Consider the following 18987-nt stretch of genomic DNA (forward strand, 5'->3'; position numbering starts at 1 on the left):
GAAGGTAATTTCTAGTTTCTACCATTACATGATTTTACATATGCACACTGAAATTATTGTATCTGGTAACTTCATTATTAAAATTTGTTATTTTAGTTTTTACTAAATAAATATGAATGATATTACTAGTTTTGGTTCTAGGTCCTTTTTTCAGGGATTGCACAAGTAGCAAATGAGAAAATATGAAGAAAAATAAAACTAATATAACACCTGTTGTGTTATCAAGCAACAAAATAACCCTATTGAGGGAAGGGAGATAGGCGGGTTTTGTTAAAGCTTTTTTTATATATATACATCTTAATCCATGTAATTACAACACTAAAACCAACTTAAGACTCCTGATAGAATAAGTAAAGTAAAAGATAAATATTTAGCATGATAGGGATGCCTGGGTGGCTCAGTGGTTGAGCATCTATCTGCCTTTGGCTCAGGGCATGATCCGGGGATCTGGAATGGAGTCCCACACCAGGCTTTTTGCAGGAAGCCTGCTTTTCCCTCTGCCTATGTCTCTGCCTCTCTCTCTCTCTCATGAATTAATAAATAAAATATAAAAAAAGTCCTAATGAATTAATGGATCTAACCATTTAGCATCAACAGCTAACATTTCCTTAAAAAAAAAAAAAAACAATCAGGTATTATTTCCCTCCTAAGGAACACATTACCATCTATGAGGAGTCTCCCCTCCCCCAATATCCCTCCCAGTAACAACAAAAACTGAACATAAATCTCATCAAACTTCTAAAGCAAACTTTCATTTTACAGGAAATACAAAGAAATAAGTTAAAGTATACCACAGGGTATACTTTATACCACAGGGTACTCAGCAAAATACAAAAAAAGAGAGACAGAGACAGAGATGGCTGAATGGGAGGGGGCCATCCCAGATTTAAAAAGATGTAAAAGACATAACAACAAATTCTTATTTGGATGGTCATTCAAACAAATCATTTAAAAAAAAATGAGACAATTAGAAATCTAAACACTGGCCATACATTTTTAAAATTATACACACATGCATCCAGGTATAATGACATTACTACTGTTTTTTAAAAGCAAGTATACAGTTAAATATCTAAAGAAGAAATTATACAGTGTCTGGGATTTGCTTCCAAGCATGGAGGGAGGTGGATGATGGAGGAAGCAAGATAGTTTAGTGGCTGTAGGGATGAGTGTCAGGAACATGAGGGTTCACAATAGCATTCTACCTACTTTTGAAATTCTCTATAAAAATGTTTTAAGTCATAGGAAAAGTTACTCTTTTTAACAAGAACTTTGTCCAAAATTTTCTTGGAAATTTTTTTGTGTCACACTATAAGCTAGTTTCCATCCCTTCATCCCCCTGGCAACCAAGGCACTGGTTGTTCCTGTTTGGAGAGGTAATATATAGTTCCAAAAAAACACTCCATGGCACCTGGGTGGCTCAGTTGGTTAAGCATCTGCCTTCAGTTCAGGTCATGATCCTAGGGTCCTGGGATCAAGTTCTGCATCCGGCTTCCTGCTCCACAGGGAGTCTGCTTCTCCCTCGTCCTTTGCCCCTCCCTCCACTCATTCTCTGATTCTCTCCCCCCCCCCACCCCGGCACCAAATAAATAAATAAAATCATTAAAAAAAGAATATTCCAGAGAATGATGATAATGGAAAACATGGTGGCATCTTGCCATCACAGGAACACAGTTATGTTACCTTTGACAATGACTCTCTATCCACTCAATGTCTCCTCCCTCTGTCTCTGTCAGAACAACACTGGTATAGCATCAGTCACTTAAGCACAATTATAGTTCAAAGCTACAGCTGAGCTGAGGGGCTGACCGCTACCGATTGCCTCCAAGTTGAATCCCCAGGCAGAAGACTCCTTGGAAACAAGTGTTTCAGTCTCCTGTTTGAGGACTTGTCACCCCTTCCCCACTGGTGTGGTTACTGTGCAAGGAACCTAGTACACATAGGTCCACAGGGTGAAGACACAGGCTGGAAAGGGTCAAATTGTGTCTCCCAGAAGGATACATCTAAGTCCTATTGCCTAGTACACATGAAACATGACTTTATTTGGAAATAGGGTCTCTGCAAATATAATTAAGGATCATCCAGGATGGGCCTTAAACCCAATGACTGGTGTGCTTCTAAGAGAAAGGGGAGGAAGAGTAGAGACAGACACACAGACGAGGAGGGCCTGAAGAGGCAAGAGTTAATACAGCCACAAGCTGAGGAATGAGGAACACCCAAGGTTGCAACAGCCACCAGAAGCTAAAAGAGAAATGGAACGCATGGTCCCAAACTCCAGAAGGAAGCAATCCTGTGGCCTCCTTGGTTTGGTACTTCCAGCCTTCAGAATGGTAAAAGAATAAATTTCTGTTATTTTAAGTCAAGTGTGTGGTCATTTGTTGCAACAGCCGGAGGAAACTAACACATGGCCCCTGGCAGATCCAACTGGTCCAGAGTGAACATCTCATACGCCCAGGTCCTTGGAAATCTGTAACTGTGGCCGACCTCAGTCTGGCCGTCTCTTACATGTAAGAGGTACTGACCCAGGGCAGGTGGCGCCCTATAGATGAGAGGCAGAGAAACAGTCTTTGGCAAGAGGGGAGAAACACAGTCCGTATCCAGTTCCTTTCTGAGGTCCTAGGGGACACCCTTTTACCAAAAAAAGTAAAAAATCAACCCTTTTATGCTCAAATTAGTTCAAGTGGGTTTCTGTAGCTTGTAGCCCAGAGTCCTAACACACTCAGCAACCTGCTGCCAAAGCCCTTCAGTGAAGATCAGCTGGAACAGTTCTTCCCTGGGTGGGTGCCAAAACAGGCTGAATTGACTCAAGAATCCTCTAAGTGAGAGTGACAGAAACTTCAGGCCTGTGCTACAAGCAGAGTGGCAAGAGGCAATGCAACAAGGAACTTCAATTTTCACTGGGCCTAAGAGCCAAGACCCAGATCTTATCATGAGAGGGAGGGTGGGTCAGTAATGATGTTGAGTATTCCAAAGAAATAAATAAGACAAAAGAAAACATTTTTGGTCAAGCTGTATAAACTACAGTAATTAAAGCCACTCACAAAAATCCGCTTTTCTCTAGATAAATATAACACAATTACTATTGTGCATATGAATAGCACACATCAGGTTTCCTTTGTTTGGGGTTGATGGGATTACAACTCTAAACACTGCTCATACATGCTCAGTCTCCTTTTTTTTTTTTTTAAAGATTTATTTTTTATTTAGGGACACCTGGGTGGCTCAGTGGTTGAGTGTCTGCCTTTGGCTCACGTCATGATCCCGGTGCCAGGATCGAGTCCCACAACGGGCCCCCTACGAGGAGCCTGCTTCTCCCTCTGCCTCTCTCTCTGCCTCCCTCTCCATGTCTCTCAGGAATGAATAAATGAAATCTTTAAAAAAAAAAAAAAGATTTCATTCATTTAACAGAGAGAGAGCACTCACAAGCAGGAAGAGAGGCAAAGGGAGTAGGAGCAGACTCCTCACAGAGCTGGGAGCCGGATGTCAGGCTCGATCTCAGGACCTGAGATCATGACCTGAGCCGAAGGCAGGCAGACACTGAACAAACAGCCTGCACCACCCAGGTGCCCCTGCTCAATCTCCTTTTGGAAAGACCACAAATAATGCTCAGTTCCTTGCTTTTGAAATATTCTAAATATGAGGGACAAGGAAGTACCCATACTAATTTTTGGACCAGGGATGAGAATTACAAGGGTCTGGGTTGAAGAGAATGACACAAATTATCTCTGAAGGGGGCATCCCAGGGTATGATGGCAACAAATGGTACAAATGCGGCCAAGTCCCTTTCTTCACCAGAAAGGACAACTGGTCAGCCTTAAGCACAGTAAGTCACCAGCAAATAAGAGAATGTTAAACACCAGATTAATGATCAAATCATTTTCTAAATTTGTTATAAAATTATATGAGAAAAGAGAGACAGACAAAGAAGACCAGGAAGAAAGGAAGGAAATAAAAAACAATTCTGGGGAACCCAGGCTTCAATAAATGACAAAAAATAATGCTTAAAAAAAAAATCCAAGAAATATAATGCTATTGACTTTTTGCTTGGGGAAGTTCTGCATCCTCATTTGTCTTCTCAGTCCCCAGAAACAGCCTGATTTCTTCTGAAGCCTTTTCCCACTATAAAAGTAACATGTGTTTCAGTAGTTGCTTTTCTAAATCACCTAGAAACATCTCAGCACAAACACATGGCTTTTACAATGGAAGATTCTGTGACAAACAAAGCCTTCAACGAGATCAAGGAACTTGAAAAGAAATAGGGCAGAATGTCCTAAACAGAAAAAAAAAAAAAAAAAAAAAAAGTGCCTGGAATCACTTTTCTGGTTATGAGCTGCAAGCTGAGCAAGGTTCTGGGATTTGGGGGAAAGAAAAAAGATTGGAGAAAAGAAAAGGGGAACATCTGGAAACAAGCTAAAGAGCTCACAGGAATATTTAGAAGACACGATGGGGAAACAGACTTGGTCCAATGATTCTGTCACTCTCAGATAAGAGTGAAATGAGCAATGATACCCACATAGATATAAACCTGAAACCATCTCAAACTCAAGAAAAATACTGACCCCCACCCCCGAAATACAGATGAAAGCACGCTATGACTGGGGACCTGGGTGGCTCAGTCGGTTAAATGTCTGCCTTCGGCTCAGGTCTTGATCCCAAGGTGGTGGGACTGAGCCCTTCATCGGGTTCCCTGCTCAGTGGGGAGTCTGCTTCTCCCTCTCCCTGCCCATCTGCCTATTTGTGCTCTCTCTGTCACATAAAACCTTGGAAGGAAGGAAGGAAGGAAGGAAGGAAGGAAGGAAGGAAGGAAGGAAGGAAGGGAGGGAGGGAGGAAGGAAGGAAGGAAGGAAGGAAGGAAGGAAGGAAGGAAGGAAGGAAGGAAGGAAGGAAGGAAGAAAAAAGGATAGAAAGCAAGCAAGCAACCAACCAAGCTATGTCTGCACCCCTTAAATCTTGGAGAAACCTCATGAAGGCATCTTTCCTTGATGCTTCATCTCCTGTCAAATAAAATAAAAACGGAGAACCTAAATAGTACAGAAATGCCTCAATAATATAAGATATAAATACACTATCTCCTCAGTTGCTAGCTGTTGCCTATAAGAGAACCAAACAATTAAAGTCTCCCAAGGAACAGCAATGTAAGAGAAGATCCTGAGAGACAATAATTTTTTTTTAAGATTTTATTTATTTATTCATGAGAGACACAGGCAGAGGGAGAAGCAGGCTCCATGCAGGGAGCCCGACGTGGGACTCGATCCCGGGTCTCCAGGATCAGGCCCTGGGCTGAAGGCGGCGCTAAACCACCGAGCCAAACGGGCTGCCCGAGACAATTTTTCTCACTAAATTACCCTTAAATATTAGCTCCCAATAGTTCTTAGGATCATTTTTAACCAATTTGGAGCTTCATCAATCCATGAGCAAAGACTCACTGAATTCATCAGCTTTAGCCAGGACTACTGTTTGAAAAGTAGGCTTTGTGGGGCACCTGGGTGGCTCAGCCAGTTGAGCGTCCAACCCTTGGTTTCGGCTCAGGTCATGATCTCAGGGTCCTGGGATGGAGCCCAGCAGGGAGTCTGGGCAAGCTTCTCCCTTCCCCTCTCCCTCTCCCTCCCGCTCCTTGCTCCTGCTCCCTATCCCTCTCTCTCTCTAAAATAAGCAAATAAAATCTTTAAAAAATAAAACAAAAATACAAAGTAAGCTGTGCTTTAAGAATCTCAGAAAGCAGACTTTAATCTCTCACACCTAACACACTTTATTTTCCCCAAATACATAAATTGCAGGTCTCTCCCCTATTTAAAAGCACAAAAGGCGCACCCATAGAGGACTAGCTTAGTGTATCTAGTGCATAACCATCCTCCCAAACACATTTTTTAAAAGAAGGAAGGAGCTGGAGAAGCAGTTGAATTGAAATTACAGGCTGTCATGACATCTCAATATCGAAAACTGAATACCTGGTTCCACAGGAGAGTACAGTTTTTATGCACAATCCCGTTACTAAGCAACTGTAACAATGGCTGCAAGAGCTTTCTAGAAGCTAGTGCAGTTAACGGGGTGGGGTGGGGAGAATCTAAGAACAGAAAAATGGAAAAACTTGCTTTGGGAATCTTTATCTCAGGATACATTCAATGTAAAAACAAAAATAAACAAAATCAAAAACCATCTAAACTTAAAACAAGCAGTTCCTTAAGAGACAAGTAAAGTACAAGCTACCATGTAGCATTCACTTTAATTTCAGTTTGTTTAATTTCAAAATTCACATTTAACTGGTGATAATGATTTCCTTACTGTGTTTCCTTTGCGGTCCCCCTTCTGTCCTTCAGCCTCCCTAGGGAATAATTTTTTTTTTCCAAATTTCCTTACTGATTAAAAGAACATTTTAGACCTCTTAAATCCATTTCTTTGTTTACAGAAGCTATAAAAACTAGTTTACAATTGTTTCATGTTGCCTCAGCTTTGAACCGAAAACACTCTTAGACATCAAACTATTCCTTTGAAGGGAACAGTCTCTCAAACAGAGCCAGACACTTTCCCAGCCACTCCCTGAAGTTTAGACAACCAGAGCTTTGCAAATGTCAAGTCTTTTGCAAAGTTAGACTATACAATGTAGCAGGCTCTAGACCAAGGTTTCTCAAATTGCAGGGTGAATTGGGGGGGAGGACCCTTCCATACATGATCCAAGAGAATTTTATAGACTAGATTTACAAAGGGCCAGGAAGCAGGTTATAAGGCTAGGGGAGATGACCTCACAGAGTTTTCCTTCCATCTTTCCTTGCACCTTTCAACATTTCCTGCAATGCTGAGAAAGCTCCAGAAGCTACATTCTCTACATCTCTCTTCTATAGAAGGCTGCTTCTCACTAGGCTCCCTCCCATCCTCTCTAAATCTCTCAGTTCCTGAAGGATGCTGTGCCAGCAGGTAGGCAAAATAAAAAGATTACACTACAGAATTACTGTTCTACATCAAAGCTGAGCAATTACTGTGTGGCTCTGTTCCCAGGATGCCTCTAGATTCTGATAAATCTCTCTTTTAGGAACAGAAATCCAGAGACAAGTAGAAATTTAAATGCTGGAAATTGAAGATCTAAACTGTCTCAGGCAAGAAGCACAGGGAAATGACAAAGGCATTACTGCTTTTATATCCCAAGGATGAAGATGGTATGGGGGGGAGGGTGTTTTTCCGTATGTTTGTTTCATTTTTATTTCCAGTTTTATACTGTTGTGGTCAGAAAAGATGCCGGATATGATTTCAATCTTTTTGAGTTTATGGAGATGTGTTTTATGGCCTAACATGTAATCTAGTCAGGAGAATGTTCTACATGCCCTTGAAAAGAAATGTGTATTGCACTGTTTTTGGATGGAATGTTCTGGATTTACCCGTTAGATCCATCTGGTCCAATGTGTCATTCAAAACCACTGTTTCCTTGTTGATTTTCTGTTTGGATGATCTGTCCATTGATGTAAGTGGGGTGTCACAGTCTTCTACTATTATTGTATTACTGTTTTCTTACTTTATCAATAGTTGCTTTATATATTTAGGTGCTCCCATGTTGGGTGCATAAATATGTACAATTGTTATATCCTCCTGTTGGATCGTCTTCTTTATCATTATATAGTGTCCTTCTTTGTTTCTTGTTATAGACTTTGTTTTAAAGTCTATTTTGTGCCATATAAGTACTGGTGTCCCAGTTTTCTTTTTGCTTATACTTGCATGGTAAAAAGATGGTTTTCTGTGTCAGAAAATTCCCTGAACAGCATTGAAGAAGAAGGTTGGTTGGGTCTCCTGTTTTTAATTAAATTAAATTTAATTTCTTAAATTTGCTTCTCATTCTGTTTTTTTTAAAGACATAAACAATGCAAAGTATAATCTTTATAATCATTGCAAACCACAAAGCTCTGCTACTTGAAATAATGCAAATGAAAAAAATTCTTCACAAATCATTATTATCTCTACTGGCAAAAATAAAGAAAACATAGCCCTTATATAACACATTTCATCATCAAACTGATTCAAAAATTAAACTGGTTAGCTTCAACATCTACCCAATGTACATCTCCCTGTGGCTTAACATTAGACAAGAACATTTTCAGAAAGGAAATTAAAAAAAAAATTGCCCCCAGGATCCACCAATTGTTAAAATTTCTATATATGAGGGGTACTGGGTGGCTCCATTGGTTAAGCAGCTGCCTTTGGCTCAGGTTATGATCTCAGGGTCTGTTCAGTGGGGAGTCTGTTTGTCCCCTCCCTATGCTCCTTCCCACCACTCATTCTCTCTCTCTCTCTCTCTCTCTCTCTCTCTCTCTCTCAAATAAATAAAATCTTCAAAAAAAATTTTTTTTAATTCCTATATATGTTTACTAGAAAATACAAGGCTTTCTTCTATGTCTTGACCATGTTTCCAAAGACCCTTGAAAACTAATGGCACTACCTCTAATTGGAAAAAAAAAAATGAAAACAATAGGGAATTGGTAAATTATGGTATATTCAAACAATGGAACTGTATGCAGTTCAAAACATTTAGGAAGCACTTTATTTTTTTTAAAGAATGGTCTCTAAGATACATTTTTTCACTGAAAAATGAAAAATACTATGCACAGTAAGGCTATTAATTTTGGCTTTTTCTTAAGGAAAAATATATACACATGAATTGTCAGTTATATGTGCATACATCTTTAAAAAGGTAATAAGATCTGGTAAGAGTTTTGTCTCTAAGGAGAAAACCTGAAATATAGGGGTAAGATAGACACCTTGCCTTATACCCTTTTGGATTTTTTCTAGGTGACTGTGTTGCTTATTTAAAAAATAAATTTTTGTTTTTAAATGTGGGAGGAGAGGAGCAGAGGAAGAAAGAGGATCTTAAGCTGAGTATGGAGCCTGAGACAGAGCTCGATCTCACCAACCTGCGATCATGACCTGAGCTGAAATCAAGAGTAAGACGCTTAACTGACTGAGCCATCTAGGCATCCTAAAAAATACACTTTTAAATTTTAAAAAATCTAAGATTACTGAAAAATTATAATATATACAGATGACATGCTGATCCACTATCAGCAAAGCTTATGCTTTTCAGTTTACAACAGTAAGGACAGACTTACACTGATGTGGAAAGGACATCTCACACCGGCATAATTTTCTAACATAAGCTTTTGGAATCAAAATTATAATGTGGGATGCCTGGCTGGTTCATTTGGTAGAGCATGCAACTCTTGATCTCTGGGTTTTAAGTTCGAGTGCCATGGTAGGTGTAGAAATTACTTAAAAATAAAATCTTACGTATCAAACAAACAGAAAAAAAGTATAACCTAACCTGCCCTAATTATTCCTTCCATAGACAGAGACATTTCCCAGGCCCCTTAGCTGCTGATACTTACTTTTGAATATAAACAGTACAAACAACCATACAATGCAAGTAGATTTTATATTTATGAATTTTAAGGCATTTGAAAACTATTTAGTGGGAAACAAATACCATTACCTGCATATGAAAAAAGCCATAAGGCAAAATCTACATGGCCTGCTTAAGATCAACAAGTAAGTTAAAAGAGAGACACATTAAAACCTAACATTTTGGGGTGCTGAGTGACTCAGTGGTTGAGCACCTGCCTTTGCCTTTAGGTCATGATTCCGGGGTCCTGGGATGGAGTCCCACATAGGACTTCTTGCAGGGAGCGTGCTTCTCCCTCTGCCTATGTCTCTGCCTCTCTCTCTCTCTGTGCCTCTCATGAATAAATAAATAAAATCTTTTTTTTTTTTTTAAAGAGCAATGACAAATTTAAGCACAGTTTTGAAGCTTAAGTACAGCAAGTGATCACAAATTCCAAGACTATAGAGTTTAAATCAGCATATATGAAATATCCACTGCATGACATTTTAAGGAAAAGAAAAACAACTGGCAAGTCAAGTGAATGTTGACCTTTAATGGCAAATTAGTGACTTTTTTTTTTCTAAAAATTTAAGTGTTTTCCTGATCAGACATGAAGGAAAGAATACCTGGTCGAGGGAATCAGGTTGAGTATCCCATTGAGCACGTAGCTGAACTCTGCATGATCCTGAGCAACAAGGGCCACCAGACCCTCACAGCAGGCCGTTTGAACCACCACATTATCACTGCAACATTTCTCCCACAGCAAGTTCAAAGCTGGAGTCTGAAATCAAACCAGTGATTAGAAGACACTTCCAATGAGAAGCAAAGGCAAGGCATACCCCCAGCCATTCATGGAAGTGTCACAGTGGGCTAGCTTTCCTACACAGATGATGCTCTCGTCCTATCATTTGGAGAAACAAAAGTCAGGGATCCCTGGGTGGCGCAGCGGTTTGGCGCCTGCCTTTGGCCCAGGGCGCGATCCTGGAGACCCGGGATCGAATCCCACGTCGGGCTCCCGGTGCATGGAGCCTGCTTCTCCCTCTGCCTGTGTCTCTGCCTCTCTCTCTCTCTCATTCTATGTGACTATCATAAATAAATAAAAATTAAAAAAAAAAAGAAACGAAAGTCAATCTTCCAAGAGAGGTAATGGATGTGTTCTGATACAACAATTCTCGCTCCTCTGGTGTCTCGGCTATAAAATAAGGCTGGCTGCAGACAGAGGTATGACTTGAGTTGGAACAACCCAACGAAACTGACAGGGGATCAAAACTAAGACTTGGCTCTAGCACCATGCTCCAACCAAGTCCTTGAACCAGATACCATCAGTATCAGCATAGCAGTTAAGTGTAGGCTGAACACCAACTCGTGCCTATGCTTCAAGCTCTATATGCAACAACCTTTCCAAAACATGTCTCTGCTGTCCTGCCAAACTCTATCACCTACATGCATCCCACCATCCCCTACAATGTCCCTGGCCCCTGAGGAAAGACAGTGAAATATAACAGGATGCCAGCAAGCTACCAGTTCCATGGCTTCCAGCAAGAGCCCAGAAAACTGTTTTGGTCAAAAAATAAACTGACTTTTTGTCCCCTCAGACTGTGAAACTGTCATCTTCCATAGAAAAGCATCAGAAGGGCACAAAAATCCTATAAAAGCAGAGCTTCTAGCTTTCCCAACTTCCTCAAGAAGCCATGAGCCACCCCACCAGAGGTTCACAACTAATGATAAACCCGTATATGAATTGTGGGGGTAAGTCCATTTAGATTTACATGCGGTTTGGGTTTTGGTTTTGGTTTTTGGTTTTTTTCTTTTTGTTGTTGTTGTTGTTGTTGTTTCAAAGAGCACATCATGATGCTATTTTTCCCACTTCCTGACATAAGTTATTAGAAAAATATACAATTTGAGAAGAAAAATTGAGAGCCTCAGCTCCCACAGAATAACTAAAAGAATAAAATCAACATCATATTGTGCCCACTTTCCCACTGTAGGTGGCTCTGAGAGCCTTTCTAATCTTACAATCCCACTATACCAGAACAATACAGTTAACAGTCACTGCAGGAAAGAAATATTTATATTCTAGTTCTTTTATTCAGAAGAAAATTTTATTCACCTGTATGGCCAATATCAGAGGGTTCTAAATGTCATTACCCCGTGATAAGCCAGAAAAACGAAATAAATGAATAAAAAAACATTGCCTCAGGCATTACTGTGCTCTCATGGAAGTAAGCATTCATGTATTAATAGAAGAGAAAACAGTCAGAGGGATTTGACACATTCAATAAATCCTGGCAGTTTAAGTAAAACCACTAGATCATCTCAGAGTACATAATGTGATTAAAGCAGGATTAAAATCAGCGTTCTCAGAAAACCTGATTTAGAAGACTATATACGAATACCAGATAAATGCCAATTAGTGAAGTTTGCCTCTACTCTTATTTCAACACGGCAGCCAAAGCTGTAAAGAGATGTAACTTGGAGCAGCTAATCAAAAGCAATGTGAGAAGGGAAATTAATTATTTCTGTTATGAAAAAAAAATTCTTATTTCCATCATCTATATTCTCCAGAGTTTACCTGAGAGCACCTACATAAGTGGAGTTTCCAATCATCAGGTCAAAATATACAACACTAATTGACCCAAACCCAGTGGTCTATATCTCAGTAAGCTGAGCACTGCTTCAACTCTTAGCACTCATCTCTTAGCACTATCCTCTGCGTGGTACACAAATTTTCCTTCAGCTGCAAGTACCAACATAAGTCTCTGCCTCTCTCTGTGTCTCTCAAGAATAAAAAATAAATAAATCTTTTAAAAATAAATAAAATAAAATAAAACTGTAAAGAATTTGGAAGAATAACATCACAAACCAAACAAACAAACCCAGTTCAGAATCATTTCTGCAGTGACCTGAAACAAAAAAAGTGTCTATGTGCTACTGGCATCAGTATCTGAATAGAAGTCAAGCACAAAGTTGAATACAGACCTGGTTTGTGGATTGGTGGATCTTTTCTGAAAAACCATTTTCCTTTAGAACTGCAGCAATAAGATGACCCACAGCCTTAAAAAAAAAAAAAAAAAAGTCAGTAAATACATGGGATCAGAAGTTCTCTCCAATTAGCACATTTGAAGGTAACGCATGTCAGTAATAGTTGATATGAAACAAAAACCACTAGGTGATAGGAGTATCAGTGTGCCAGGCAGTCAACTAGTAATAAAATTCCCATTCATTGGAGAGTATGCTCTGTGGAAGGCACTGAATTAGGCATTCTACGTACATATAACTTCTTAGCTTCATAACAATGCTCAAAGTAAGCATTTTTATCCCAATAAGCAAACTAGTTCATCCATGTTAAGAAAATAGCCAGATTTTCAGTTCAAATTGCTGTCAGTTAGTATTAGAAAATAATGTGAGACTGCTTCATCCATTAAACCACGAGACAAATAAGAAACTCCACAGCTTTTAAAATCATTTTTGCATCTAAATGAAATCTATCATGCTTCATCATGCCCTTAATGAAGATGGAGAAAACTCATCCCTATCTTTATGACCATGACTCATACAGATCTGAACCAAGAGGTCTCCCCCTACCACAACCATTCTCTCTCGCTTAGGCTCTAGGATTTAATTTATTATTCTCTCATAGGCTTTTAACTCTTTCATAAGCTTTTGGTCTCATCAATCTCTAAAATTTTCCCATACCCTGCTTTGGGCAAAAAGACCAAAATTAAATCTAAGGACTCTTAGAGAGGTGTGTTGATGACATAAACACATAAATACCATTCTTTCCTACCACCTCAACTCCATTCTCTTGGTTCTTCACCACTACCCAGCACTGCTGTGGTGTCTTAGAACTATAGGCTAGCAACAGTGACAGCCATCCTGCGTATGGGCTGGAAAGAACTTTCCAACTGTACCAAGTGTTGATCTCGTATTTGGACCAATGCAGGATACATCTGTGAATCCCTGTCTTGTAGTCTCCAGAAAAGCTCACCAAAAAACGCTACACCCCCCCCCCTTCTTTGTTTCTTTTCGTATTTCACACATGGGAAATTTAGATAGAAGACCTCAATGCTTGATGATCTCAGTTTTGTAATATAAATCACTCATTTACAGAATAAAAAGTTTAGATCAATTAACTGTCTCTTACCTCCTAGTTAAAGGAATAGTAACAAGAATTGAAGACCAGTGAACAGTTCTAGTACTTGTTTACAAAATATACCATATTTCATTGAATATAACTGGACATCAACTTCAAGATGCACTCTTATTTTACATACAACTAAGGAAGAAAGGCTGCCAACTAATTGATGTTATATAATGCACACGATAATTCAGAATTTTGATTTTATATTAATGAAAGAGTTCCTTCCAAACGTCATGGCCAAGTTCACAATTGTGCAATTGTGTACTAGATGCAACCCAATTTCAAAGATGTTAAAATGTGAAAAAAAGGTGTGTGAATCAATGAAATATGGTGCTAACACTAAGCAGCGGTTACAGAATAAGAAGTATTCACAGAAAACAGGGCACAATTGCAAGAACCACATAAAACTAGTATGAAACACAACAGGGACAAAAATAAATTAAAATTTTTTTCAAAAAAGTTCCCGTTCCTATTTAGAAAAAAAGACTAGAGGAAGATCAGCTTACTGACCAACATCCCTCCAACGGTCCACTAGGTCCAACTTCTCCGGTTTGCCTTTCCATGTTTTTTTTTTCTAACAAATCAGAGAATATAGGCTACCTTGATTTTAAAGCACAAAATCTAAGGGTAAATGACCCTCTGTTGCTACTTAAATTTTCCATAATAGAAGAGTTTAAGGAGACATCATCCATGAAAAAAAATACATGTACACTTCTCACTTAATTCAACAATAACACACATAGACATTGCTTGGTTATCTATGCTAATGAAGGGACTCCAGGCACAGAAAAATAAAAACTGTGGACGGTGTATCTTCCAAGTCTTCATCTTTCTCTTTATGGTAAGGACCTGTGCCGCACAGGATAGGACTCCAACCCAGTCAGGTAGAAGGGAATCTTGCATAAGGAGTGTTCTACTCCTCATGGAAGGGTTCCCCACTACCCAGCTAAGTCAATTCCCACAGCAGGCATCTCTGGAGTAAACAGCTGCAAGCATCCAAGACGCTGTAAGTCGTTCAGTCTTCGGGCTGGCTCCTGCTGGTCCCCTGGCTTCACTCGCACAAGAAAAGACAGTAAGCTATTATGGTACCTTGACTAACCAGAATGCTTCTCATTAGTGGAAGGCTCACCACTAACCACTTTTTGAATCCTAATAATTGAAAAGCTCTCTAAGATAAATTATCACCAGCCCCTGACTGTGTTAGTAGACACATCAAATTCTTTCATCCAGGATATTTTACTTACTGAATGTTTGTTATTATGGTCAAAATTTCGTATTCTTAATAGTTGTACAGGGGTAAAAGATACCATTTTAAATATCAATCTCTCATACTCTGTAGATGTATAACCATTTATTTCTATTCCCAACACTTAATTATAGACTTAAAAAAAAACACAGATCTAGGGGAATCATAGTTAAGCAAGGTTTTATTATGTTAAGAAGAAAAGTATGATACAAATAGATGCTGAGATTGGTCAATTTCAAATATTCACTTTCCTATGTCACAAATACATTTTAATTTTATTTTTTTAAAGTAATCTCAACACCCAGCGTCACATGCTCCACTGCCTGAGCCAGCTGGGTGCCCCTTGAATATAAATTTTCAAGTTAACTTACATAAAAGTTAATGAAGTGAGATATATACAGAATTCTACATATAGAATAAAATATGTTAAAAATGTAAAGTTCATTTGTTACCAGAAAGCAAAAATAATTAAATAAGTAAAAATTACCTGTGATTGGATAAGAGAATTTGGAAATTCAAACCTTTTCCTGATATCATCTGACATTTTTGCTTCTCTTAAATATATACATGGAGACTCTGTAATCAAAACAAAAGAATATTTGTTAGTCTGGAAAAGGAGTTCAAACCAATTATTCCTCAAATAACATGAAAGTAATTCATTTTAAAGACAACAATGGAAATAAAGCATAGGGCTCTACAGTGTAATTGCAACCACTCTAGCCCACAAATGCCATGACTGATAAATAAACTACAATGCTCAACCACTCTTGGTTTTTTCCATTAGAGTAAATCCTAGAACAGATTAATTCACACTATTGAAACCCCCCAAAAATCCAAAAGCTCAAACCTAAATAACATGATTTTAAAAGTTCAACCACATGTTTGAAATAGAAAGTCTTGGGGCACCTGGGTGGCTCAGCCAGTTAAGTATCTGCCTTCAGCTCAGGTCTTGATCTCAGGATCCTGGGATGGAGCCCCACATCTGGCTCTCTGCTCAGCAAGGAGTCTGCTCTCCCTCCCTCTCCCTCTGTTCTCTCTCTCTAATAAATAAATAAAATCTTTATTCAAAAAAATAGAAACTCTTTCATAGATCAAAACTTCTAAGGCAAAAAGAATCAAATTTTTACAAAATTGCTTAAACTATACAACAGTTTGATGCAAGCTTTCATATAAGTACTCATCCAACTGCTGGTAACAAGTGTAAAGCCTAGGTGAGCTTTTTTCAGGAAGTATAAAAATGACCTAGAAACTCACACATTGAAACAGATTGCTCATCTGCTAAAAGAGCAAGCAATTGGGCAGCCCTGGTGGTGCAGTGGTTTGGTGCCACCTACAGCCTGGGGTGTGATCCTGGAGACCTGGGATCAAGTCCCACATCGGGCTTCCTGCATGGAGCCTGCTTCTCCCTCTCCCTCTGCCTGTGTCTCTGCCTCTCTCTCTGTTTCTATGAATAAATAAATAAAATTTAAAAAAAAAAGCAAGCAATTAGCACCAACTTTTAAATTTTTTTTAATTTTTATTTATATATGATAGTCACACACACACACACACACACACACACACAGAGAGAGAGAGAGGCAGAGACACAGGCAGAGGGAAAAGCAGGCTCCGTGCACCGGGAGCCCGATGTGGGATTCGATCCCGGGTCTCCAGGATCGTGCCCTGGGCCAAAGGCAGGCGCCAAACCGCTGCACCACCCAGGGATCCCCTGGTGTAATGTATGTAATATATACATCACACCTCTCATTCCTACTGGGAAAGAAAGAAGAAAAAAAAGAAAAGAAAAGAAAAGAAAAGAAAAGAAAAGAAAAGAAAAGAAAAGAAAAGAAAAGAAAAGAAAAGAAAAGAAAAGAAAAGAAAAGAAAAGAAAAAGAAAGAAAGAAAGAAGAAAGAAAGAAAGAAAGAAAGAAAGAAAGAAAGAAAGAAAGAAAGAAAAAAGAAAGGAAGGAAGAAAGAGAAAGAAGGAAGGAAGGAAGGAAGGAAGGAAGGAAGGAAGGAAGAAAGAAAGAAAGAAAGGAAGGAAGGAAGGAAGGAAGGAAGGAAGGAAGGAAGGAAGAAAGAAAGAAAGAAAGAAAGAAAGAAAGAAAGAAAGAAAGAAAGAAAGAAAGAAAGAAAGAAAGAAAAAAAAAGAAAAGAAAAGAAAATCTTTTCAAGTATACAAAAAGGATGTAGGAGAACAAGGTGGTAAAGAGAAGTCTCCAGTTCTAAGAGGATTTCCTAAGGATCTCAACATATCCAGTCCATACAGCAATGAACCCACCAAATTACACTACTTTGAAAAATAAGATGTTCCAGGGGTGCCTGGGTAGCTCAGTTGGTTAAGCACCTGACTTTTGAGCTCAGCTCAAGTCTTGATTTCAGGGTCATGAGTTCAAGCTCTTGCTGGCGAGGAGCCTACTTTAAAAAAAATTTTTTTTTTTTTTAATTCCAGATAGTCCAGGTTACCTTATAAAAATAAGTCACAAAACCAAGCTCTCCTGGTCTCACAAATGGAGGTGCCTTGTGTTGAACGCTTGACTCTACTACTTTCCTCCTCTTCCCCCAAAGCTGAACTTTCTGAATGTATCCTATATCCTAGCCTTCTTCTCCAATATCCAGGGCCAACTTTATTCCCTCGAACTTGACATTTCACAGCACTGAAACAGCTTGTTCCAAGATTACAAATTATATCCCCTATTAAAATCTACTCATTAGTTTACACCTGTCATAATTTCTTCAACTTCCCAGATGTGTCCATCTCCTCCTTCTTGGAATAATTTTTTGCTCTTTGGAAATCCGTAAAATATCATAAAACAATTTCCCAAAGTGTATCCCCGGGAAACCTAGGATGAAGAGATTTCCACGAGAGCAAAAGAAGGACTTTGTAGGGAACATATTGGCACTATGAATTTTCATTCATTCATTCATTCAAATACTTATTAGCTGTCTATTTGGTGTTACATACTGCTCCAGATGCTTAGGCAACCTCAGGGAACAGGAGAGACAAAAGTCCCTATACTCATGGAGTTGAGTATTACAGAAACACTTTCTATTTTAAATACAGCAGCCAGGGTCAATCCCTTCTAGAGAAGATGACATCTGGTGAGTTAGCCCTACCAGATATGTGGGGAATTATCACAGGCATGGTTAACAGTGAGTGCAAAAGCCCAAAGTTCATCAAGTCCTTAAGGCTGGGGTTAGAAAAGCAAAGAAAGGAATCAGGAGTGGATGAGGAAGAAGAGAATGGGAAATCAAAAAGTCAGTGAGAAAGTCAGACCATGAAAAGCCCTGTAGGTCACCAGAAGGACTAATGTATCTATCAAGTGAAATGATAAGGCTTCAGGAAAAAAATGATACGATTTTAATAGAATCACTTGAAATGAGAAGTTTTCAGATTCTAGATATATTTGAAGGCAGAGCCAATGTGGTTGCTAATGATTGGCTGAAAGTATAGAAGAAAGGGTCATAGATGACTCCAAAGTGTTTGATCTGAGTACCTTTAATTTTAATCTCAATTCCTTTGAGAATTTTATACATTAAACAAAACAATTTGTACATCACTTACCCTGGCATTTTTTACTAAGAGGAAAAGAAAGAGTTGCATCAACTAAGATAGGGAAACTAGTTTGTGGGGAAAGACTGGGAATTTCATTTTCAACAGGTAAAGTTTCAGATGTCTAATAATATCCAAATGGAAATGTCAGGTAGAAAGTTGAATACATGAGCCCATAACTGAACAAACAGATCTTAGTTGAAGATATAAGGGATGGTGCACACTAATTATAGAATCTGAAAGGTACTAAAGCAAGAAGTCTAATTAACTTTGCTTAACCCAGAGTTTACCAAACTTATCTGATCATGGCACCCTTTTCCTAGAAATATCTGTTAACAATCTATACAACCAGCCTTTCTTGGGATACGCACTGGGAAACTACTCTACAGACTCCTAATCTTCTATTCCACTTTCTGCACTGCATCTTCCTTCCCACTCTTGAGTTCCTTGCTTTCTGCTTCCTTCATGGAAACTCTCCCAGAGCCCAGCCCATGTCTCCAAATGCTTCCCTACTCTCTCTTATAAAGCCAGCAATTGGAGATGTCAAAAAGAAAGCACATAGTGGGGTGCCTGGCTGGCTCAGTTAGAAGAACACACAACTCCTAATCTCAGGATTGTGAGTTCAAGCCCCACGTTAGATGTAGAGTGTGCTTAAAAAAAATTAAAGTCTTCATGAAAAAACGCTCAACATCACTCAGCATTAGGGAAAT

At 39.0% G+C, this 18987-nt stretch overlaps 1 protein-coding gene across 2 annotated transcripts in view; it reads right to left on the bottom strand.

Moving 5' to 3' along the window:
• The window catches only part of FOCAD (focadhesin), a 312624-nt gene that overhangs the window by 263969 nt on the left and 29668 nt on the right, over positions 1 to 18987 (bottom strand). For both annotated transcript variants that reach the window (XM_055301666.1, XM_055301665.1), the window contains exons 2-4: positions 15233 to 15321; positions 12338 to 12412; positions 9985 to 10139 (exon numbers count right to left, since the gene is read on the bottom strand). In XM_055301666.1, the coding sequence (XP_055157641.1) occupies positions 9985 to 10139; positions 12338 to 12412; positions 15233 to 15289 (287 nt within the window). In that variant the 5' untranslated portion in view covers positions 15290 to 15321. The remainder of the gene's footprint in view (positions 1 to 9984; positions 10140 to 12337; positions 12413 to 15232; positions 15322 to 18987) is intronic.

Source organism: Nyctereutes procyonoides, unplaced genomic scaffold, assembly GCF_905146905.1.
Source record: "Nyctereutes procyonoides isolate TBG_1078 unplaced genomic scaffold, NYPRO_anot_genome, whole genome shotgun sequence".
Lineage (NCBI taxonomy): Eukaryota > Metazoa > Chordata > Mammalia > Carnivora > Canidae > Nyctereutes > Nyctereutes procyonoides.